General features: G+C 37.4%; 2 protein-coding genes and 2 pseudogenes across 2 annotated transcripts; 3 read left to right on the top strand and 1 right to left on the bottom strand.

Annotated features, from left to right (window-relative positions):
- Positions 1-3,344: 3,344 nt before the first annotated feature.
- Positions 3,345-4,608, top strand: LOC131033409 (AAA-ATPase At5g57480-like; annotated as a pseudogene).
- A 4,654-nt stretch (positions 4,609-9,262) lies between these two features.
- On the bottom strand, positions 9,263-9,751 carry LOC131873954 (uncharacterized). The gene is made up of 2 exons (XM_059217139.1): positions 9,562-9,751; positions 9,263-9,486 (listed from the first exon to the last, which is right to left on the bottom strand). Exons 1-2 carry the CDS (start codon positions 9,749-9,751, stop codon positions 9,263-9,265), a joined length of 414 nt encoding a protein of 137 aa, XP_059073122.1.
- Positions 9,752-16,505: 6,754 nt separating this feature from the next.
- Positions 16,506-18,603, top strand: LOC131032701 (AAA-ATPase At5g57480). Its single transcript, XM_057963738.2, has 2 exons — positions 16,506-16,745; positions 16,874-18,603. Exon 2 carries the CDS (start codon positions 16,894-16,896, stop codon positions 18,379-18,381), a length of 1,488 nt encoding a protein of 495 aa, XP_057819721.1. The 5' UTR covers positions 16,506-16,745; positions 16,874-16,893; the 3' UTR covers positions 18,382-18,603.
- Positions 18,399-21,640, top strand: LOC131033430 (AAA-ATPase At5g57480-like; annotated as a pseudogene).
- The last annotated feature ends 3,504 nt before the right edge of the window (positions 21,641-25,144 follow it).

The raw sequence follows: 25,144 nt of genomic DNA, 5'->3' as shown, positions 1-25,144 counted from the left end.
ATTTTACAATACAATCGACCTTCGCAGGGTCTACTTTTAGTTGACCATTCCCTACGACATAGCCTAGGTACACTAAGGATGTCTTAGCAAACTCGCATTTAGACATCTTTACAAAAAGTTTTTCTTTCCTTAATACATCAAGGACTTTTTTAACATGAATTACATGATCTTCCCAAGACTTGTTGAATACAAGAATATCATCTAGGTAGACTATGACAAAATCATCAATAAAAGGACGAAAGACATCATTCATGACTCTCATGAATTTAGCTGGTGCATTACAAAGCCCGAAGGGCATAACCAACCACTCGTAAAGTCCTTGTTTTGTCTTAAAAGTAGTTTTCCAAATATCATTTTCTGCAATTTTTATCTGATGATATCCACTACGCAAGTCTAACTTAGTAAAATAAATTGCATGTTTCAACTGATCAAGTAAATCATCAATTCTAGGAAGAGGGTACCTATTCTTTACCGTAGTCTTGTTCAGAGCCCTGTAGTCGATGCACATTCTCCAAGTCCCATCTTTCTTTGGAACCAACACAATAGGAGAACCGCAAGGAGATGTACTAGGACGAATAACTCCTTTCTCAACCAACTCTTGAACCTGCTTTTTGATCTCTTCATTTTGCAAGACTAATAACTGGTACATGCCAATGTTTGGAAGTGGCACATCCTGCTGCAACTGGATCTCATGTTGTATCTCTCTCTTAGGAGGCAATCCTTTTGGTTCCTGAAACAAGTCATCGTAAGCAGAAACAACTTTGACCATTTCAGCCTTATGTTTAGGATCACATCCTTTAAATGCCTCAGATGTTTCTTCCTCTTTGGCTTTTACAAGCATTAATACAAAGTTCTTACTAGAGTTGACTAACCTTTTCATCTGACCACCATTAACTAGTGCAAGATTAGTCTTTACCTTATGTGCTCGTACAATGTATTCAACCTTATCTTTAAAAAGATGGTATTTGTTCTCCCCTCTATAGAAGATAGCCTGTCGATCATACAAATAGGGACTCCCAAGTACAAGACCACAAATATCTAAAGGGACTACATCAGCTTCTACCTCATCTACAAAGTTTGCAGTGATAGCAAATCTTATCTTACATTGTTTAGTTACTTGCAATTGTGCATCATTGCAAACCCATCCTAGAGGGTATGGTTTTGGATGAGGTGTTGTAGTCAAGTTAAGCTTTTTAACAATTTCTTCAGATATCAAGTTAACTTGAGAACCCGTATCAAATAATGTATCAACTTTAGTATGTTTGATAACAACCCGAATATGAAATAATTCATTCCTTTGCTTATCATTCTTAGGAGTAGAATCTTTACTTGTACTTGCACTTATATTAGAAGAACTTGTAGCTGATGAGAGAGATCTACCTTTTTCTTTACCTTGGATTCCAGCAGCAATGATCTTTGTCTCATCTCCAGAGTCAGATCCAAGATCCTGTTGAACTATAGCAGCAGTCTTTTGTTTGTCTTTGTTTCCACCATATCTCTTTGGCCTCTTTTCAGGGTGCAGCTTCCAGCACCTAGAATCATCATGCCCTTCTTTCTTGCAATGTGAGCATGTGGGTTTTTCACCCTCTTTCTTCACTGTAGCTATCTTTTTCCCCTTCCCTTTGTTTTGGGATTTGTTCTCAGACTTAGATGGCTTCTTATCAGACTTATCAATAAAAGAACCCATACCTCTTGACTCTACGTGTGTGGCTTGGACACAGACTTCATCAAAGTTACTAGGATTCAAGACCAAAATTGAATGTCTCAGATAAGAGTGAAGACCACCTATGTACTTAAGCAATGTGTCCTGGGTATATAATGGAACATTTAATGCAATAGCCTTCTTTCTGAATTCATGGGTGTAATCCTGGACAGACTGACCTTTCCCTTGCCTAAAAAGTTGTCAGTTCATCATTAACTGTTGCATATGGCCTAGGGGATAGAATTGCTTCTTGAGAGCATTAACAAAGTCTGACCAAGTTAAATTGATTTTACCATGTTGTGAAGACCCATCCCAAATTCTACTCTCCCACCAGGTTAGAGTTGTACCTCCTAACCGAAGAGTAGCTAATTGGATCCTATCAGCATCATCTAAGAGGTTTTGGACTCTACAATAGACTTCAACCTATTGAATCCAATCATCTAATTTTTCAGCATTTAATTCCCCACAATACTTTGGTAGATCAAATTTTACATCCAATTTAATCTTAGGCTTATGTGAACTCTTGAAAAGAGAAGAAGACTCAGAATGAGTTAAAGAGGGAGAAGACGGGGAAGAAGGAGAAGAAGGAGATGGGGGTGTTTTTGGAGGCTCATGGTCACCTCCTGGTCTTTTCCCTTTGTTCTTATGAGTTGCACGTCTTCGCATCTTGTCCTCTCTCTCTCTTGTACAATGGTTTCCAAATTTTGAAGAGTCTTCTGAATACTCTTATCTTCGAAACCTTCTTCACCACCTTTTCCTTCCATCTGTGATGGTGGATTAGTTCTTCGCTTTCCGATCTCAGGATTATATTCTTCAAGCTTGCCTTCGCCTCGTTGAAACCTGGATCTTGTTAGCATTCAATTCTGCAATACTAGTCAAACAAAGCTCTGATACCAAACTTGATCTGATTAGAATCTATGACAATTATAGACAAATGCTTAACAATATTACACAAGTTAATTCAAAGCTTTAATCTAAGCGAATTAACATAATAATGCTTAAATGAACAAAGCATAATAAAGGTAATGAACTGAAAGAAAGAGAGTAGAAAGATAGAAGACAAAACACAATTGATAACAGAGTTCATCCGCAGATCGGACTACGTCTTCGGGTCCTGCTCCAATAGGGGGACCGATCCGATTAGCTCCAAAATCAATTACAAGTGTTACAAGATATTCCCTTCAAGCACAATGGCAACATTATTCTCCAATGTGCAAGAATAATGAACAAATTTTCAAGCTCATAATCTCCTTCTCATCACCTTGATGTCTCAAAAAGGACTACTACCCCCCTTTTATACATAAAATAAGTCTAAAATAAACTAAAACCACCAACTCCCATAAATAACCCTTTACAACAAATTATTTCTCGTGCATATCCCCCTTACATTCTAATTTGGCACCATTAGTCATTAGCGGGTTTATTTAACCAATATCCCCTTTAAAATAGGGATTGGTGGGCTTCGTGTTGTTTAAATACAATATGGGCCACTTCTTATTCAAGTGCTATATATAGCACAACGGTTTCCATCCATTTTGGGAGACCAGTAGTCAAGGGTTCCACCCCTGTCGGCCTCCATTCTATCTTTGCACAGTTGGTTATACAATAAAACCAACTTCTTTTTATAAAATAGTAAATGCAAATGACTGGTCTAGCGGTGAAAGCGGTGGTCTAGCGGTGAAAGCGGTGGGTTTGTTGAGGGAGATTATGAGTTCGAATCTCATAACATATCTTTTGTTAAATCATTTTCCTCCTGAGGCACCATGTGTTTATTTCTGGAGTATTGGAGATAATTTATTTTATCCTCTGGATTAGTTATTGACAGCAATGACTTCTTTGATGGCTATTCTGGCCTTTAGGCAGGCAGTCGTGCAGGCACTCATGCAAGCATATGCAACCCTGCCTCTTGAGGTTCAAGTTGCTTTTAACAGATTCAGGCATCGTATCCTCAGTTGGTTTTCAGCCTACACTTACTTTGAAATCATGGACGTATATGGTGTGAACACCAATGAGCTTCATAGTGATGTACACCTTCACCTAAGCAACTCTCCGTCAATTTCTACAACTAGGATTACCAGGGCTAAGAACTCAAGCTCTTTTCCTTCAGTCTTGCTGACAATGCTAAGTTTGATGACAAATACGATGGAGTTCCCATCTGGTGGGAGCACCGAGTGACCCAGAGGCAAAACAACTCATTTTCATGGAGGCCACTGCCAGAGGAGAAGAGGGGATTTGTTTCTTGGATTCCCAAGGACACAAAATGTGTCTTGAAGTCATATTTGGGACATATCATGGAGCATGCTTCAGAGATTAGAAGAAAGAAGAAAGACCATTTTCTGTACACAAATTCTAAGGGAAGTATGGATTCCAAAGGTCATCCATGGGATTCAGTACCCTTCAAGCATCCAAGCACTTTTGACACTCTGGCACTGGACCCAGTTAGGAAATCAGAGATTATAGCAGACCTTGATGCCTTTGCCAAAGGGAAGGAATTTTATCAGAACGCCAGAAGGGCCTGGAAAAGAGGGTATTTGCTTCATGGACATCCAGGGACGGGTAAGTCTAGTATGATTGTAGCTATGGCTAATCACTTGTGCTATGATGTATATGACCTTGAACTCACAGAGGCCCAGACAAATGCAGAGCTAAGGAAACTACTGATCAAGACTACTAACAAGTCTATCATTATTATTGAGGATATTGATTGCTCCCTCAATCTCTCTGACCGTGCCAAAAAGCCTTGCAGGGTAGAGGGTAAATCAGAGTCTCCTATGGATAAATCTGATGATAACAGCAATACAATTATCCTCTCTAGATTGCTGAATTTCACTGATGGGCCATGGTCATGCTGTGGTAGTGAGAGATTATTTGTCTTCACCACTAACCATTTAGAGAAGCTGGACTAGTAGATCCTGTATGCGGGAAAAGCGGGTCAATAGAACTCAAAATGTGAAAAATGGAGCTCTGTGGAGCCTTGCTCACACACACACAGGACTTCTTGGTGCAAGCTATAGAGTGATGAAGCATCACTCAGCTTCCCAAGGTGGGTCCCATGGTTCTCTATCTTACACGGCCCCTCAAACCAATGTTTTTTGCTCTCAGATCACTGAGCAAAATGGTTTAGGGATGGCAAATGCAAAAATGAGAGATGCTTTTGTTGGTTTTAATACAAGATGCATCCTAAGCTATGCATGATTCTAGAAATGCAATAAACTAGATTATAGGATGACAAGGTTAGTATGAATACTATCCTAACATGATATATTTAGTCTATGACTGAGCTAAATGATAAAGAAAGTATTCTAAACATGCATATTTAGACTAATTTCTATCTAAAAGAGAGGCTAAAATGATGAGCATAAAAATGTTATGAAAGCTTGAATGTATTTGAGCATAAGTGTGATACTACAAACTTGGATTCTATCAAAATGGAGGAATGAGAGCTCTATTTATAGCAAAAACAGGGCAATGGATGGTCAGGATTGAAAGAGTTGATCAAGGGTTGAGTTTGAAAGTTGGGGATCCATGTTTGCAATTTGCACCAATGAAATGGTGACAAGTGTCAACATAGGGTTGGGTTGAGAGAAGGGGTTGGAGGCATTAAATGCCTAAGAAGACCTTATGGTTATCTAGAGATAAGGGTTAAGCTTAAGTTAGGCTTACCCATTGGATTAAGAGTTAATCCAAGGATAAATTCTTGTGCAAATGATTAAGAGATAATCATGGTCAAAGCATTAAAGGCTTGATGAGACCCTTGGGTTGGATGAAGGTTAACTTAGGCAAAAAGTTTCTAACCATGTAAGAGGGTTGAATTAACCATTAATGGTTTGGAAGACTTTGGGGATATTAAGTGGTTGAAGATTTGAAGCCTTTAATGGTTATCAAAGACTTTAAGGTTTTGAGAAGTGACCTCCCCTTGCTTAGGGATGTGACAAAGTTTAGAAGATGGGTTAGGCTAATTAGAAGCGATTAGAAGAGTCTAGAAGAATTTAGGAAAGGGTTTAGGAAGCAAGTGGGAGATGTAGGAAAGTGCAAGTGGATGGAGGGATAATAGGATTTAATTGAAATAAAGTTAATTTAATTCAATTTGGTTGCAATTGGGGAAATCAAATAAATTAGATTTATTCAATTTAGGATAAACTATTTAATTAAATTTGAATTTAATTAAAAGTGGATAGAAGGGATTTAATTGAATAAAATGATTTATTCATTAAATGGTAAAAAGAAGTCTAGTGAATTTAATTTAAATAAATTGAGTAATTTACTTAATTTAAATAGAAGAATGTGGGTGATTCAATTAAATAGAGAAATGAACATAAAATATTCATTTAGGAATATGGTCATTTTTATACGTCTACAGATCCCATTACATTTGCCTACAAATAAGTCGGTTACCAATTCCAAGGACTAATTCTTTTTTGCTCCTTAAAACATGGAGTGTGAATCTAAATTTTATCCAATACCAAATTCTCTAATGCATCAGGAGTTTTCTATCACCAGCCACAATTTTTTCTAAATATGGCCATTCCGATATTTTTTTATTTTTTTTCGATCGGTAAATGGTACCTTGTATTGATATTCCAAAAAACAGTTGATTAAAAATTATATACAGCCAGATAGAGCCCACCCAAAAAACTTGCTACAAAAAAGAGAGACATGTACAATCTGCTAAGTACATACAAAAAACTGTCAAAATGTTCGTAACAAAAACCATCAAACAGAAACTACTATGGTGCATTAACCACCACAATCTTCTTGCCTTTCTCGCATCCTTCCATGGCATGCACACGCTGGTCCTCCTCATCGACATGGTCATCATGGACTTCCGGGGGGAGGCCAATCCACAACGACCTACCACCCGTGATGTTCTTGGAGCCTCGAGGCCTTCCGCGTTTCTTCTTTGGAGAGGAACCCAAGCTTGAGTCCCCACCCAGTCGCCTTCCAAGAGAGGGGCTCCATTTTTCCAGCTCCAGTCGGATTTCAGCATTCTCCCATGACCTTATGTAGTCATACACCCCTTGCATATCGATTTAAGCCGAAGCCCTGTGAACTTCTTTACTACAATTCACACTCCATAACAGAAACGGAGGTAAGGGGGGTTGGAAATCACACGAATGCAGCCAAACACCATTCTGGCAAACAAAGCCTTCCCCATCCCTCGCCATCCTGATGAAGCCCGTCAAGTCTCCTCTCCATTCTTCCTTCACACTATTTGAGACCAACCAATGCACTCGGTCCACCCCTAGCAGCTCAAAGGCCCACGCAATAAACATGGAAGCTATATCCACATTAGTGCGGTATTTGAATTCACCCCGCATATATTCGTCCCCAAGAACAATCTTCACTCTATTGAGAAAAACCCTATCTTCAAACCTGAAGACGTTTGAAAGATGCTCATCAGAGATGGCACCCCAAAAGGCCACCATAGGACACGTCGCCTTAAGAGAAAAGTTTGGCTCCATCACTGAAACAAAACACTAATCCTGCACCACCGACACTCCTGCAACTAACTTGTCGAAGACTCACTTCTCTACGCTCATTAACCAAGATTAGTTTTGCTTCCTTACCACAATAACTCCCTTCATAAATGCATATCATCCTTTGATATCCTTGAGACATTCCCCAACTGCACACCATTAATGCGAGTACCCTTTTCGTGTGTACATCAAATATGGCCAACTCTCTAGCACTGCCACCCTGCCCGATAAAACAACCCGCCTACGCGAAGGAATGTCGATCACCACAGTCTGTCAACCCATACCACTGCTAAGATGCATTCAAAACTCAACATTAAATGCTTGTCATCTCAATTGAAATGGATAGTCTCTATCAAAATTTAGCCCCAAGATATCGCCTCTACTCGAGTACCAATATCCTCATCACCCCAACCTCCAAATTCAAAGCCTCATTTGCACATCTATCTGCCTCTTGATTGCCACCTCGAAGAGTGTGGGATATCTTGAAATCATCAAAGGATTTTAAGCAATATGAGATCTTTATTTTCCAACTAAGCGAACTACCGCAAATAATTGCATTGACAATCACAAGGGACGGCAAGAACGGCCGCTTTGGCCTCAGCTTCGTTATTTGAACCATTTGGCAACCTTTGCCATCCTTTACCAATTATGACCCCTAGAGAGTTCTTCGCAACATATCCAGCACAAGATGGTCCTGGATTACCCTTGGACGCATCGTCGAAATTGATCTTTGTCCATCCATCTTCTAGGGGTGTCCACTCAACCCCTCTCTCCCCAGTGTCTACCAGATTAACCCGATCCTTGCCCATTAACGAGTGGAAATTTCAAAAAAGGCCATTGAGCTTGCATTCTACTATCCCAAGTTGTGTAGGGATACTTTCACTATATAATCTGGGACTCTCCACCAACATCTCTCCACCACCAACACTCAATTCCCTGAGCAGACTCTTTCACTATATAATCTGGGACTCTCACCCCCCAAGTGGCCACTGCAACTCTTTTAATCTCCCTCACTCTTCAACATCACCCAAAGCCTGATGACCGTCCCAGGAATCTTGCCAGAAAAGAGCTTTATGCCCATCTTCGATCTTCCAAGAAATATGCTCTACTATGAGCTTTGTGCATTCTAATAGGAATTGCCATATTACCGATCCATTACAGGGGTTTCTGGTTGTCAAAATCCTCGTCAGGTCATTATTGTCAAGGTATTTATGAGATAAAACTCTAGCCCACTTCTGATCAGGATTTGAAAACATTTGCCAGACCAATTTTGCCCCCATTGCCAAATTCATTTTATTCCAACTCCGAATCCCAGCACCTCCAACCCAATTTGTCTTACACACTTTGTCCTAGGCAAGAAGATGAATTTTATCATTATCCTTCGATCCATTCCACAGGAATTTCCTCATGAGACTCTCTACACTTTTGATAACTTTCCCTGGAATCTTAAAACACTGCATAGCAAATAAGGGAGTGGCTGAAATCACAGCTTTTAACATAGTGATTCTCCCTGCCGACAAAAGCCATTTCCCTTTCCAGCTCTTCAATTTACTTACACAGTTCAAAACCAGATTACCCCACAAGGCCACCTTATTGCCCCCTCCAAACAAGGGAATCCCAAGAAACTTACTTGGCAGACACCCCGCATTAATACCAAGGGTATGAGCAATCTCCCACCTTAATCTAGCATTAGTATTAAAGCAATATAGTTCAGATTTATGCCAATTTACCGCTTGATCTGAGACCTTGCAATATCGATCCAGAATGCCTTTCATTATTCTCGCTTCCCTAAGAGAAGCTTCCCCGAACAGCAAAGTGTCATCTGCAAATTGAGTATGGGATACCGTCTCCATACCATTAGCAATGCAAATACCTCTCCAACGGCCCTCCAGCCAACTTTGTTTGATCATTCTTCCCAAGGCTTCTGCCATGATTATGAACATGAAAGGAGAAAGCGGATCTCCTTGATGGATACCCTAGAAGTCGAAAAGAAACCTTGAGGCGAACCATTGACAAGGATCGAACATCTTGGGGACGAGATGCAGCAATAGACCCAGTCAATCTAGTGATGGTGAAATCCGAACTATTTCAAAACCTGCACCACAAACTCTCTATTAACAAGATCATATGCTTTCTTGATATCAATCTTTACCAGCATCCTCTCCACCTTTGCAGTTCTGACCGAGTGAATTGCCTCATGGGCAATGATAATTCCATCCACAATAGAACGATTAGGGGTAAAGACAGTTTGTTCCTCAAAGATAATTTTTGGGAGTAATTTCTTCAGCCTGTTGGCCATAACTTTTGCTATAATCTTATATGCAGTGTTACATAAAGAGATTGGTCAAAAATCATCAAAGGATCTCACTTATGCTTTCTTACGGATCAGGGCAATAAAGGTATTATTCAGGTCCTTTGATATATATCGTTTCTCTCTTGATTCCTTGACCATAGCCAATATATCATCTTTTACAACTTCCTGAATTTTTTGAAAAAAGAAGGTCAAGAATCCATCCGGACTCAGAGATTTATCTACACCAATTGAGAAGACAGCCTTTTTCACTTCCTCCATTGAGAAACGATGCATCAAGAGCTTATTATCCTCCTCCGAAATTAGCTTAGGAATATCTCCCAACCCCCTATCTTGCGACCCACGCTCAGAGTCAAAAGGCACGTTCAACAGTGTCTTAAAAAATTCAACTGCCTCTAGATTGATCAACTCAGGAGACTCCAAAATTCTGCCTTGGCTATCCGAGATCCTATTAATTCTTCTGAAACTCTACTTCATTTTCACTGACTTGTGAAAAAAACTGGTATTTATGTTACCTTCTTTGAGCCACTTCTCCCTCGATTTTTGTCTCCAATAAATTTCCTCCCTCGCTAAAATCTTTGAAAGTTTCAATTGAAGATCACGCTCCTAATGGAATTCCCGCGTCGTCAGTTTGTCCCCCATAATTTTAAGGTTCAAACTTTCCAGAGCTATCTCTACCTTTGCTTTGTCAGCAAAGCTATTGCCAAAACTAGTCCTATTCCATTCTTTCAATCTCTCCTTGACATGTCTCAATTCACAAACCACCGCATGAGCCTTCGAAACATGAAGTCTAACCGAATCATTCCACCACCTAACAATTTGCTCATGCAAGTCTAACTTACGAAGCCACATCTTTTCGAATTTGTAAGGGCATCTCTGAGGAACAAAATCTTTTTGAAAGTTAATAGAGATAGGGAAATGGTCTGAACCCGAAATGGACCATACCATCGCTTCCCAAGTGACTGCAGCTGAGCACCAGTTCTAAGGAATCAATCTAATTTTTGAATGATTCTGTTCACTCCCTCCTGCCTCTTAGATCAAGTAAAATTTCCTTTGCAAAAAGCAATATCCGTCAAATTATTGTTAGAAATGAAGTTATTAAAGAGTCTCTGAGTAATGTTTAAACCTCTAATGCCTCCTTCCTTCTCTGACGAAGACCTGATAGCATTAAAATCCCCCCCAATCACAACTAAGCTATGCACATACTGAGCTATAAAACTCAAAATTTTATCCCAAACCTCTTCTTTCTCCTTCTGGTCGCAGGGTCCATATATGTTAATCAATATGTAAATAGTTCCATGTATCAGTGAAGTCATCCTGGTAGCAATCCACCACTTATTATCCTCTAGCAATTCTCCCTTTATCACCCTCGTGTTCCACATCGTACACAGCCCACTAGAAGCACCATTCGTCGCTTTGAACTTGCCCTCCCACTCTTTCCATTACACCTTAAACTTCCCCAAATCTGAATCCTTGATCTTAGTTTCTTGTAACAAGAAGATATTAGGTTTCATCTGCCAAACTCCACGTTTGATCAGACGAAGTTTGTCAGGGGCATTGCATCCCCCAACATTTCAAGAGTAGATCTTCATTATTTCCAAGGAAGGGTGTTTCCCTTCCCGGTACTCAATTTGCACTGAGCTTTGGTAGTACCTGCTCGGATAAGAAGTTCCCTATTTGACTTCTTTCCCCTCTTTCTTTTCTCCATTTTGCGGCTTCACAATTTGGGACACTGATTGGGAGATGGTTCTGGGTTCCACTATATTAGCTAAATCCTCCTCTCCAAACATCTCATCCTCCCCAGTATCAGAATCTCCTTGGTGCACAAAGAGAGAGCGGATAGGGGATTTCCTTACACTATCGTTCACTTCAGCTTTTTGCCTTGTGCAATGCATAATCCTTTATGCGCTAGACTGACCTAAATAATCACACCGTTGCCTCTTGGCTTGGGTTTTTCTTTCATACACCAACTGAGAAAACTCTATAATCCTATTATCCCCTAGGTCTGTCAAACTCACCCCACCTTCCTTCAAAATTGAGTCCAGACCTGACCCATTAAGATCCAGGGCCATATTATTTCTCTTCAAGACAACTCAGCCCCCCACCCCATGGAGAGATTGTAGTATCACACACATTCATATCATTATTTGGGATCTCCTTCTGCAGTTGAGGATCATCAATCTTGTTGCAATCCTTCCTTGGGAGTAAACCAGTGCCCGTGGGCATTGAAACAATTTGCTTGTTGCTCATGTTCTCTTCTCCTTCCTTCGTACAAGGTTTATCCCTTTCCATTGAGACCCCATAGATATCATTTTCCTTGCACTAATTACCAGCTACATTCTCTTGAGAGAAGCCTACATCCGCATCTCCAACCTTTTGCTTACCTTTTCCTTGTTTAGAGCAGGTCTCCTCCAAATGGCCTATGCCCTTACATATTCTACAATTCTCTCTACCTTTATCCACTTCAATCTTTTGGATCCAAATACCTTCACTTGAGACAAGCTCAATCTCTGAAGGAAGGGGGGGTGCGGGGGGGGGGTGGTGTTGGTCTCCACATAATGCATATTCTCGTGTATATGCAGGAGTCCAAATCATTCCTCACTTCCTCAGATTTGATGTACCAACCCAGTCTATTGCCTATCACTTGCAAAGTATCTTCCTCCCAGTATTCCCTAGGGAGGTTATACAGTTTGATCCACATAGGAACCTCTTCAATCATTGTTGACACTGGATCAAAGTTAGGCTCCTAGTCCTGAATATAAGCTCCTCTACCACCCATCAAATAGGGCCCTCCATTTAAAATTCCTTCTTTTACCATTGAGTCCTTGCAAATGATCAGGAAGAAAGCGTTTGGCAGCAATTTCACAATACACCCTTGACCACACACCTCCTCGCACCATCTAATAACTTTAGGGAGAGTTGGCCAGTCGTCTACCCATTTAACAAAAGAGCCCCTTTCTCTGAGAGTTTTCACTGCCAACTTCCACTCCCCGTCCTCTATATTCAACGATACTCTCCTCTGGCCAATCTTCATATCCTCCCAGTCTTGATCCACTAGTCTTCTATCTACTCTGGGTTGGGCATTTACAGCTTTGAACTGATTTAGACCTCTCTTTGGGCGAAAACCGCTCGCATATGAAACTCGGGGAGCAGACCACTTTTTCGAGCACCTCCAACAATCCTCTCCAAAAACTGGTCGCGGTAGCCAATCCTCCCAAACCCTCTGTGGCAGTCATCATGGAAGATAGTGACCCCACCATTTGCCTTGCCCCCTTGATTGAGAAAATAGTCGTTGCTTGCCTTGGCTCTCCATTCCTGGCCATTCTGATATGTTGCCTGAAATTATCCCCTTTTCATTAGCCAACACTCCCAAATTAGCTAAGTAATCAACCGCCTTATTTGCTTCTCGGTAAATATGGGAAATTCTATAATATTTAATCTATGTCAACCAGTTTAGTGTGAATCTAAATTTTCTCGAATACCAAACCTGTTCTGATACATCAGGAGTTTTCTGTCATCAGCCACTATTTTTTCTAACTATGGCCATTCCAATATGTTGTCCGAAATTATCCCCTTTCATTAGCCAGCACTCCCAAATTAGCCAAGTGATCGACCACCTTATTCCTCTTGAAATACTTAAATCTTTAATCTGTGTCAAACAATTTTTCATTAGAGTAATCCATCTGTTGAGTTTCCAGTTAGAAGCAGAACCTTTGGTGGCCCTATTTATTGTAATCTGTGAGTCCCCTTCAATATCATCAGCCAAGATCTCCTTATTAATACACAGTTGTGTAGTATTTTATTTTAATCTCTATCTATATCTCCTTACCTCTCCTTGTATCTCTCTTTTCCCCTTCTATCCTTCCTACTCTATCTATCTCTCTATCTCTATCTCGATCTCGCTCCCTTTTTTTGTATCTCTACTTCTATATCCTATATCTCCCTCTCTCCTCCTCTGTATCTACTTATATATCTTTCTCCCTCTTTATATCTATCTTCATATCTCTTTTATTCACACATTTCGTGTTTCTCTCCCCTTATTATCTATCTGTACATCTCTCTCACTCACACAAGGAAACTTCCTATTACTCCCTCCTTATATCTATCTCTAGAATTTATATAATCATCTTCCTTCATTTATCTTTCTCTCTATATATCCCTCTCTACCTCTAGATATCCTTTTGATAATAAAAGATATTTTCTCTTGCTTTTAAATTTGTTATAATTCTTGTTCTTATGATTCTTCTTTTAAGGATTAATTTTCATTAAGTTAAATTTTTATTTTAATTATTTTTGTCTTCATATGGAATTATAAATAAGAATTAAAAAATTATATTAGAATTAATTTAATTTATAATTTATTCTTATTAAAAAATGATTTATTGTATTAAAAATTATATTTGATTTTTTTATTTTAATTTATATATTTTGAGAGAGAGAGAGAGAGAGTAACTTTTGATTGCTCATTTCATGTCAATAATTTAAGGATAACATGTGTCTTTGGTGACTTATGCTTAGGGTAGTGTTTCATTTGATTATTATATCAATCTCTATCTATGTCCCCTATCTCTCTCCTTACCTCTCCCTATATCTCTCTCCCCCCTCTATCCTTCCCAATACATCTATCTCTCCCTATCACTCCTTTTATATCTCTCTACTTCTATATCCTCTCTACCCGCCCTATCGATTAATATATATCTTTTTCCCTCTCTATATCCATCTCCATAGCTCTCTCATTGACACGTGCATTACCTATTTCTTCCTCTCTATCTCTATCATTATATCTCTCTCTCACATAGACATGCACTTCTCTCTCGTATACACTCCTCTCTCTTCATCTCTCCTACTCTCTCTATATCCCCTTCTCTTTTATATCTTTATATTCTCTCTTTCTATCTCCCCCCTCATTGTTGCCATCTTTCTATCTTTGTTTCTCCCTCTCCTCCTTTCTCTCTCTTTCCATCTCTCCCTCTCTCACTTCCTTCAATTTTGCAAGTTGTATCCATTTTATCTCTCCTTCCTATTCCTATCTTTGCATCTTTATATCTCTATGTATCCCTCTCTCTCCCTATTTCTATCCCTATCTCCCTCTTTCCTCATCACTCCTTTCTATATCTCACTACTACTCTCTCTAACACATATACATGCACTATATGTTTCTCTCTCTCTCTCTCTCTCTCTCTCTCTCTCTCTCTCAACCTTTATCTTTATTACTTGTCCTATTCACCTTCTTCCTCTCTCTCTCTTTTCATCTTCATCTCTATTTCCATATATCTCTCCCCTCTCTATCTATATATTATTATTTCTACCTCTCTCTTTGTCTATTATTATTTCTACCTCTCTCTTTGTCTATTATTAAATCCATCTGTGTGTGTGTGTGTGTGTCCTCTCTTTATATCCATAATTTTGTCTATCTATCTATCTATCTATCTATCTCTCCATCTTACTTTCTTTTTTTTTGTGTGTGTGTGTGTTTGTGTGTCCTCTCTTTATATCCATAATTTTGTCTATCTATCTATCTATTTATCTATCTATCTATCTATCTATCTCTCCATCTTACTTTATATGTCTCTCTATCTCTCCCTCTCTATCCCCTCCCTCTCTATCCTCCTATCTTTCTATATTTATTCTCCCTCTACATCTATCTATCTGTCTATCTTTTTTTTCCTCTTTCTCTCTCACTCCATCTTCATCTCTACCTCTATCGTCCTCTATCCCCTCTATCTCTAGACATGTCCCCCTCTACCCATCTATCGATCTCCCTCTCTCCTCCCTCTTTTTAGACCACTAAATCTATATCTCTTTTCCTCTCTATATATATCTCCCCATATTTCTTCGTTTGTTTATCCCTATATTTCTATCTAGTTATCTCTATCTCTCTCTACCACTATGTCTCTCCATCTATAGATCACTTATTATCTCTATCTCTCCCCCTCTTTCACTATATTTATTTTTCTCTTCCATCTCTATCTATTCCTCTCTCCTCCCTCTCTTTCTCTCTCCATATCTCTCTTCTCTCCATCTTCCTCTCCTCTTTCCCTGTCTCCAACTCTATCTATATCTCTCTACCATCTCTCTCTTGCTCTTCCCCCTTCTTTTCCTCCCTCTTTCTAGCCCTATATTTACCCCTCCCTCTCACCCAATTGCAAACATAACATGAGCATGTTGTTAATGAAACTTGATTATCTTCTTGATTCAAAGGTTTTATTTCAGTTGTCTTTGGATCCTTGTAAGTGGATGCATACTTATTTGAATCTATCTCTTCTCCTTTGAGACCTTTGTTCAACAAACATCATGGCCTACCAATTGACCTCATGTAATACACAAATTTATGCAAAAAAATAGACCAAATTTTCCCTAATTGACCTTCCACACTTCTTCAACATACGCATTACACACCAAGATGCAATTCCTAATGTTATAGTTATTTACTAATTTATGATCAGACACTTAAACAGAACTCAAACTTTCAACCTTCTTCTCTCACTACAAACTCTCTCTAATGAAATAACACCCCAAAATTTCAATAATTATCATTATTACTATCTACTTAATTTGTATTTATGTTTATATATAAATAATAATAATAAAAGATACAAAATTTAATAAAAATATATTATATTATTATATAATTATATTAAAACATTCTATCAAAATCAACCTAAAATTATATTAATAATCAATATAAATAGACAACTTTCACCATTACACAATTGTTTTTATCTTTCCTTCTCATGTAGGACATCTTGGAAGAAACAAGAAAATCCATATCATAGATTCTCTTCCGCACAACCTTGTAGACCAAAGTAAAAATACAGTCACTGGACCGTGAAATGTTTAATCAGGTCTTCAACCCGTGCTAGTGTTTTGTTTTATTCAGAATAAAATTTCCACATACGCCAAATCGGCCGTGTAAAGTTTTTTCAAAAATGTCCAAAGAGAAAGTGATGGGCACTTTAATGTCTTCCAAGATTGGCTCTTTTCTAAAGCGACTTTTAATATAAAGCTGAATTTGTAATGCTGCATGCAATTAGAGGATATGAATCATCTGGTTTTGAAATTGATATAGTGTGATCGTCAAATTATGATGTGATTTTTTTATGAAGATTCACTGAAATGTTATTGCTGGATAGTACTTACGTTAGAATGAGATCCTCTGTTTATGCATTCATAACTTCAGGGCCTTTAAAAAAAATGTTTTGTTTGATTAACTCATGAAGTAATTGATGTTATACTGAGTAGTACTTATACTGGAGTAAGATCTCCTGTTTATGATCTCATTAATTCATAATTTTGATTCATAATTTCAGATGTCTATCCTTCAGAAAAAAAATTGTTTGATGAATTCGATAATTAATAGATAGTTTTTCTTTTCCCTTTCAGTACTATAGCAGAGCAGAGCTATGGAGTTATTGACAGCAATGACCTCTTTAATGGCGATTCTGGCCTTTAGGCAGACAGTAGTGCAGGCACTCATGCAAGCATGTGCAACCCTGCCCCCTGACGTCCGAGTTGCTTTTAACAGATTCATGCATCGTATTCTCAGTTGGTTTTCAGCCTACACTTACTTTGAAATCATGGACGTAGATGGTGTCAACACCAATGAGCTTTACAGTGATGTACAACTTCACCTAAGCAACTCTCCATCCATTTCTGCAACTAGGATTACAAGGTCTAAGAACTCGAGCTCTTTTTCCTTCAGTCTTGCTGACAATGCTAAGTTTGATGACATATACAATGGGGTTTCCATCTGGTGGGAGCACCGAGTGACCCAGAGGCAGAGTCACTCATTTTCATGGAGGCCACTGCCAGAGGAGAAGAGGGGATTTGTTTTATGGATTCCCAAGGAGGACACAGAGCGTGTCTTGAATCCATATTTGGGATACATCATGGAGCATGCTTCAGAGATCAGAAGAAAGAAGAGAGACCGTTTGCTGTACACAAATTCTAAGGGAAGTATGGATTCCAGAGGTCAGCCATGGGATTCAGTGCCCTTCAAGCATCCAAGCACTTTTGATACTCTGGCACTGGACCCAGTTAGGAAATCAGAGATTATAGCAGACCTTGATGCCTTTGCCAAAGGGAAGGAATTTTATCAGAACACCGGAAGGGCCTGGAAAAGAGGGTATTTGCTTCATGGACGTCCAGGGACAGGTAAGTCTAGTATGATTGCAGCCATGGCTAATCACTTGTGCTATGATGTATATGACCTTGAACTTACAGAGGCTAGGACAAATGTAGAGCTACGGAAACTACTGATCAAGACTACTAACAAGTCTATCATTGTTATTGAGGATATTGATTGCTCCCTCAATCTCTCTGACCGTGCCAAAAAGCCTTGCAGGGTAGAGGTTAAATCAGAGTCTCCTGTGGATAAATCTGATGATAACAGCAATACAATTACCCTCTCTGGATTGCTGAATTTCACTGATGGGCTATGGTCATGCTGTGGTAGTGAGAGAATATTTGTCTTCACCACTAACCATTTAGAGAAGCTGGACCCTGCATTGCTAAGGTCTGGTAGGATGGATATGCACATCTTAATGTCATTCTGCACTTTCCCTGCCTTGAAAATTCTTGTTAGGAATCATCTTGGTATTGAAAACCATGAACTTTTTCCACTACTTGAGCAGAATATTGAGGATGCCCAGATGACACCTGCAGATGTCAGTGAAATCCTCATAAAGTATCGTCTCAATCCACCAAGAGCATTGGAAGAGTTGCTTGAAGCATTCAAGGCTACAAAAGAGAGACCTCCTCTTGAATCTTCTGTTAACAGAGAAGAAAACCCGATTGAAGAGGAAAATGAGGAGCAAGAAAGGAGAGCCCTGGATATCCACAAGAAGATTGAAAGAGAGGAACTCTTGGATTTTGGTAAAATATTGTCTTAAACAGAACTGTTACGAATATGAACACGGAGAAATTAAGAAAGAGTAATTATCTTTCTGAGGAAAGGAAGAGTGCAAATATAAAGATGCAGCAATCTAATTTTAGTTGTATGTTATAGTTCAGTTGATAAAAATGATGGCATGTTCTATCTATTAATATTCAGAACTTTTTAGAATTACAAATGTATACTCCTTCGTAATATAACTATCTGTTTTATATTAACACAGATATGAAATATCCGTATCTCTCCAACAAAATTATATTAAAGAAAAACTCAATTGAAAAGGAAAATGAGAAAGAAGATTGAAAAAGAGGAATCGTCGTATTTAAGTAAAACATTGTCTTCATCATGCGAGTGCTACAAAGCAAGCCAAAGTACTAAGGATAAAGATGCAGATGCAGAGAAAAAAGAATAGTAGTTATCTTTTTGAGGAGGAAAGGAAGTGTAGGTATAAAGAAATAGAGGAAATCTGAATGTGTTCAATAGTTCGAGCTTGTCAATTAGTTTTAGTCAGTGTGTTTCAGTTTTGTTGCAAATATAGTTTTAGTAGGCTAATAATTGGTATGGTAAATTTTTTGTTTAGTTTATGTAATAAAATTTATGATTATTGAAGGATTGCAATTCAATTGATGAAGATGATGGTATATTCTTCTTAGTAATATTAGTCTTTGATTTCTGGTTTTCCAAACCATTGTGTTGCTATTCTTGGCCAACTCCCTGTTCTCCGTAAGTTCCATAGTCATTACTTGTTCAAAGCAAAATGATTCTCCAAATGTAATGAAATTTCTAATTTTTTTGTTGATCCTCAAAATCTAATGAAATTTCTAATTTTTTTGTTGCATTGGTCACTTTGCTTGTTACATTTTACTTTCCAGAACAATTTATAAATCTTTATAATTAGTAAATTAAAATTTTGCTTAGTGAATTAACTAATTAATCAAGATGTTACTTTAATAAATTATATAATTTATTTATTCTTATTTTAGTACTAGATTTGTGATAATAAATAGTTCACATTTTTATATAAGATTGAACAAGATTAAAGTTGATTTGTAAGTTAATGAAGTAAAATGTAATAGTTTATTAGTATAAAGATAATGTTTTCTATATTTAGTTTGGGTTAATTTAATAAGATGTATAGAACAAAATATGTCCAGAATAACACTTGAGTAGGCATTAGAAATATAGAATTGAATACTAAAGATTGGTTACCCTTGTCTATCCTCGTCTATCCTCATCTATCTTTGTATTCACCTCCACCTTCAAGTAAATATTATAAATTAAAGTCCTTAGTTCTAAGATGAAGGGACAAGAATATTCATGCTATGACATTAGATTGTTGATTTTAATTTTTTTTTGGTTACCCTTGTCTATCCTCATCTATCCTCATCTATCTTTGTATTCATCTCCACCTTCAAGTAAATATTATAAATTAAAGTCCTTAGTTCTAAGATGAAGGGACAAGAATATTCATGCTATGACATTAGATTGTTGATTTTAATTTTTTTGGTTGTACTGTCAAAGATTTGAAGTACAATCTAGATGCCTACTACATGGAACTTTCCATTGAACCAAACTAATCCTATATGTGAACACTTTATCTCAAAATATAAACAATCACCGTGTGAGAGGTTGAGCTGGTGAGTTTGGGTCTTTTCCACAGATGTCAATCTATCCTAAAACCACAATGTTCTCACTACTATCAGAGATTTGAACTACAATCTAGATGCCTACTACATGGAACTTTCCATTGAACCAAACTAATCCTATATGTGAACACTTTATCTCAAAATATAAACAATCACCATATGAGGTTGAGCTGGTGAGTTTGGCTCTTTTCCACAGATGTCAATCAATCCTAAAACCACAATGTTCTCACTATCTATACAAGTATGTTATTTAATTCACCAGTTTGTACCGGCTATATATATGGATACGGTTTCAGGAATCTACAAGATTTCTAAGGATCACATTATTCTAAGACAGCCCTTGGAAACTTCCTAGTTTTATGGTCATGCATTTGTCATCCATATGCTTCTAGGATGACTTTTTAAGTCTAGTTTCATGTTCGTGCACATGTTCCTCAAATCTTCTTTTAATGTGAAATATTCAATGATATTGATGGATACTAAATAATGAGGATATGTTCAGATGAATGTAATGTCTTTAAATATAGAATGATTAAAAAAAATTGTAGAAATATATATTTAATTGATTCTAATCGAAAAAGGGATGTGCAACAGTCAAAGTTTGAATCTAAATATTAAAATTCACAGCACTTAAAAAACAGACTGAATTATAAAGAATATTTGTCTTGACTCAGAGGCAGAACCGCACATTTTCATGGAGGCCACTGCCAGAGGAGAAAAGAGGTTTTGTTTCATAGTTTCCCAAGGACACAGCGTGTCTTGAATTCATATTTGGGACACATCATGGAGCATGCTTCAGAGATCAGAAGAAAGAAGAGAGACCGTTTGTTGTACACAAATTCTAAGGGAAGTATGAATTCCAGAGGTCAGCCATGGGATTCAGTCCCCTTGCATCCAAGCACTTTTGATACTTTGGCAATGGACCCAGTTAGGAAACCAGAGATGCAGCAGACTTTGATGCCTTTGCCAAAGGGAAGGAATTTTATCAGAACACTGGAAGGGCCTTGAAAACAGGGTATTTGGTTCATGGACACCCAGGTACAGGTAAGTCTAGTATGATTGCAGCTACGGCTAATCACTTGTGCTATGATGTCTATGACATTGAACTTACAGAGTCCCGGACAAATGCATGGCTAAGGAAACTACTGATCAAGACTACTAACAAATCTATCATTGTTATTGAGGATATTGATTGCTCCCTCAATCTCTCTGACAGTGCCAAAAAGCCTTGAAAGGTAGAGAGTAAATCAGAGTCTCCTGTGGATAAAACTGATGATAACAGCAATGCAATTACCCTCTCTGGATTGCTGAATTTCACTGATGGGCTATGGTCATGCTGTGGTAGTGAGAGAATATTTGTCTTCACCACTAACCATTTAGAGAAGCTGGACCCTGCATTGTTAAGGTCTGGTAGGATGGATATGCACATCTTAATGTCATTCTGCATTTTCCCTGCCTTGAAAATTCTTGTTAGGAATCATCTTTGGTATTGAAAAGCATTAACTTTTCCCAAAACTGGAGCAGATTATTGAGGATGCCCAGGTGACAACTACAGATGTCAGTGAAATCCTCATAAATTATCGTCTCAGTCCAACAAGAATGAATGAATGAATGATTTTACTAACGTTCATGAGACCGATCAGACCGATCAGTCTATGGGACCAGGAAATCACAGCCTAAGATAACTTCATATTCTTTCCATGTCAGATCTCCTGTTATGAATCTTGACCAGAAGAGAAAACTCCTCTTGAATCTTGACCAGAAGAGCATTGGAAGAGTTATTTGAAGCATTCAAGGCTGCAAAAGAGAAAACTCCTCTTGAATCTTCTCTTAATAGGGAAGACAACCCTATTGAAGAGGAAAATGAGGAGCAAAAAAGGAGAGCCCTGTGTAGAACACAATGTTACTCTACTGAGAGGGGGTGAATAAGTAGTGGATCAAATTTGCAATTCTTAAGCATATCTAAGATCAGAACTAAAAGGAATGCAACATCAAAGAGACTGACACACAAGAAAAAATCACGGTGAGAAATGCTGCTAAGATCTACCGTCCTAAACCAACCTCTCCATTGAACATGTTTACAAAAATTAAGACACCAACCGCAAGGAATCACCAAATTCCTTATTAGAGCACCAACTCTTTCAAATCACTATTTAACAACCTAAGCACCAACCCAACATTCTTAAGGCACCAACCAAAAGAATGTTACCAGTTAATCATTTCAAATCTGAAGCACTGCACTTTACACTGTTAGAATTATATATTAAACCATCACAAACTGATTACTGTTGCTTTTCAGATGTTCTAATCAAATTTACAATTCACAGCAGTAGAAGCCTGTAAACAAATGCACTGTCAATAATCTTCAGAAATCCTGTCAACAAACTCAGAAACATTCATCAAACAACTTACAATATACTGATTTTATATGAATTACAATTCTGTTCAAAACTCTAAAACTTTCACCACAAAATGATCATATACTCGTATTCACAGCACTTCATCAACTGCTATTATCGAATGCACCTTCACAGTATTGCATCATGAATTCTCCCTTCTCTTATTCAGACTTTTCAATGTAGATATATTTGTATCATTTAACAAAGATTGAATACATATATAATATTCTTCAGCGATATCATACTTTATCTCATTTCTTCTTATCTTTCTCACCAAAAAATGTCTCAAAAATGCATCCATATAAACAGAGAAAGAGCTGTTACAACAAAATGACAGTTTAATTAACTAATGATAACTGATCAGATAGGTGGAGGTTAGTTACAACTTGTCTAACCAACTTGGAGGACCATTCACTATGTCATACGTGCTAACTCTTTGTCACCAAAATCCTTTGCCCTTTGTAAACACAAGTAACCATCAATTGGATGGTTAAATGATAGTTAGAAACTGCTCTAACTGTCAAGACAATTATACCCGTACACACCTTTGTATCACTGGCCATTATAAGCTGCAGATATAAGCATTTATGAAGTTTGCTGTGATGTAACTGATAAGAAACAATTCTAATCAAATCACCAACATATCGATCTGATGATAACATTATAACAAATACTTCGATTATCAATGAAGGATCTATCAAATGGCTTTATACAAGGGTACAACCTGAATCCATCCTGTACAAAAGACGATCAATATGCAGATCGAAGTATTTGACATAAACAAAACATCCAATCAGCACGGATTGAAGGGTAGAGATAGACACCATTTTCACTGCATATACAACGTGTGTTCTGTTAATCATCATTCAATGAGCTAGGTTCTGCAACTTTCATGTATCTAATCAGGTATGTTAATGCATCTTGACATCAATGACAAACATACTAATACCCTGGACATCCACAAGAGAATTGAAAGAGAGGAAGCCTTGGATTTTGGTAAAATATTGTCTTAAACATGTGAGTGTGAATCAAATGTAAGAATAAAAGCAGAGAAATTAGGAAAGAGTAATTATTTTTCTGAAGAGGAAAAGAGTGCAGATATAAAGGCACAGCAATCTAATTTTAATTATATATTATAGTTCAATTGATAAAGATGATGATATGTTATTTGATTATACTGTCTAGTAAAATTTAGAATTTTTAAAAATACAAATGTGTACTCCCATATAATATTAAAACTGCTTTATATTAACATAGATATCCATATCTATCTAATAGAATTATTTAAAAGAGATACCTCTTCATAAAACCTTTATCAAGGAAGAAAACTCGATTGGGAAGGAAAATGAGAGCAAGAAAGGAGAGCCCTGGACACCCAGAAGAAGATTGAAAAAGAGGAATCCTTGGGTTTTAATAAAACATTGTCTTGATCATGGGAATGCTACAAAGCAAGCCAAATTGCTAAGGATAAAGATAAAGATGCAGATGTAGAGAAACTACAGGAAAGGAAGAGTGGAGGTATAAAGGAAAAGAGGAAATCTGAATGTGTTGAATAGTTTGAATTTGTCAATTAATTTTAGTCAGTGTGTTTTTATTTTGCTGCAAATACAATTTATGGTAAAAATTTTGTTTAATTTATGTAATATAATTTATGATTATACTGAAAGATTGCAATTCAATTGATGGAAACGATGGTATATTCTCTCTATTAATATCATAATCTGCTCTATGTCAACAGAGATATTAATAATATATAATTAGTTTCATTTAATTAAAAAGTAATCTTACACTTTAATGTCTTTGATGTCTGATTTTCCAGAACATGGTGTTGTTATTCTTGACCAAAAAGGATTCTCAAAATTCAATGGAATTCTATTTTATTTATTTTTTGTTGCACTCATCACTTTGCTGGTTATTTTTCACTTCCTAGAACAATTTAGAAATCTTGATAATTGGTAGAGTAAGATTTTGCTTAGTGAACTAATTAATTAATCATGATGTTATTTACATAATAAATTATATAGTAAATTTATTCATAGTTGATCAAATAATGACATATTTTGACTAACTTTAGCAACAGATTTGTGATAATGAAATAAAATGTAATGGTTTATTTCTAAGTTACCGGTTCCGGTGATTCAGGTTTGGATTCGCGGATTTGGTAAAAAAAAACATGGTACGGGTATGGGTTCGTCCATACATATATATATATATATTTTTTAATTTTATATATATATATATATTCAAACTTCAAACATCAAAATTATATATGTTCACAGTTCAAACATACAAATATGAAACATAATGTAACTTTCCCATACAATGATACATAAATGATAACAGATAAATCATAAATCATAAATCCACAATTGCCAATGCCAATAAATATTCTGTTATTGATATATCGTAAATCATAAATGTAATATCATATTCATAATTTGCAAAAAAGATAATATTCAAGTTTCAAGTTTCAACTGATTCAAGTTTCAAAATGTTAAAATAAGATTAAAAAAGTTGTTTTTTAATTGTTTTTCTTTGTTTTCTAACCCGTGGGCCCCATTTTTGGGAACCCACGGGCTTGGGTTCACCTGGGTCCTCCTTGGTTCGACCTGGGTCCCACCCAGGTCCTGCCCAGGCGGCTGGGTTCCCTGTGGGTCCTACCACGAACCCAGCCGCCTGGGCAGGACCCGGGTGGGACCCAGGTCAAACCAAGCTC

This window comes from Cryptomeria japonica, chromosome 3 (genome assembly GCF_030272615.1).
Source record: "Cryptomeria japonica chromosome 3, Sugi_1.0, whole genome shotgun sequence".
NCBI classification, from domain to species: domain Eukaryota; kingdom Viridiplantae; phylum Streptophyta; class Pinopsida; order Cupressales; family Cupressaceae; genus Cryptomeria; species Cryptomeria japonica.
This window is presented reverse-complemented; position numbering and strand designations above follow the sequence as displayed.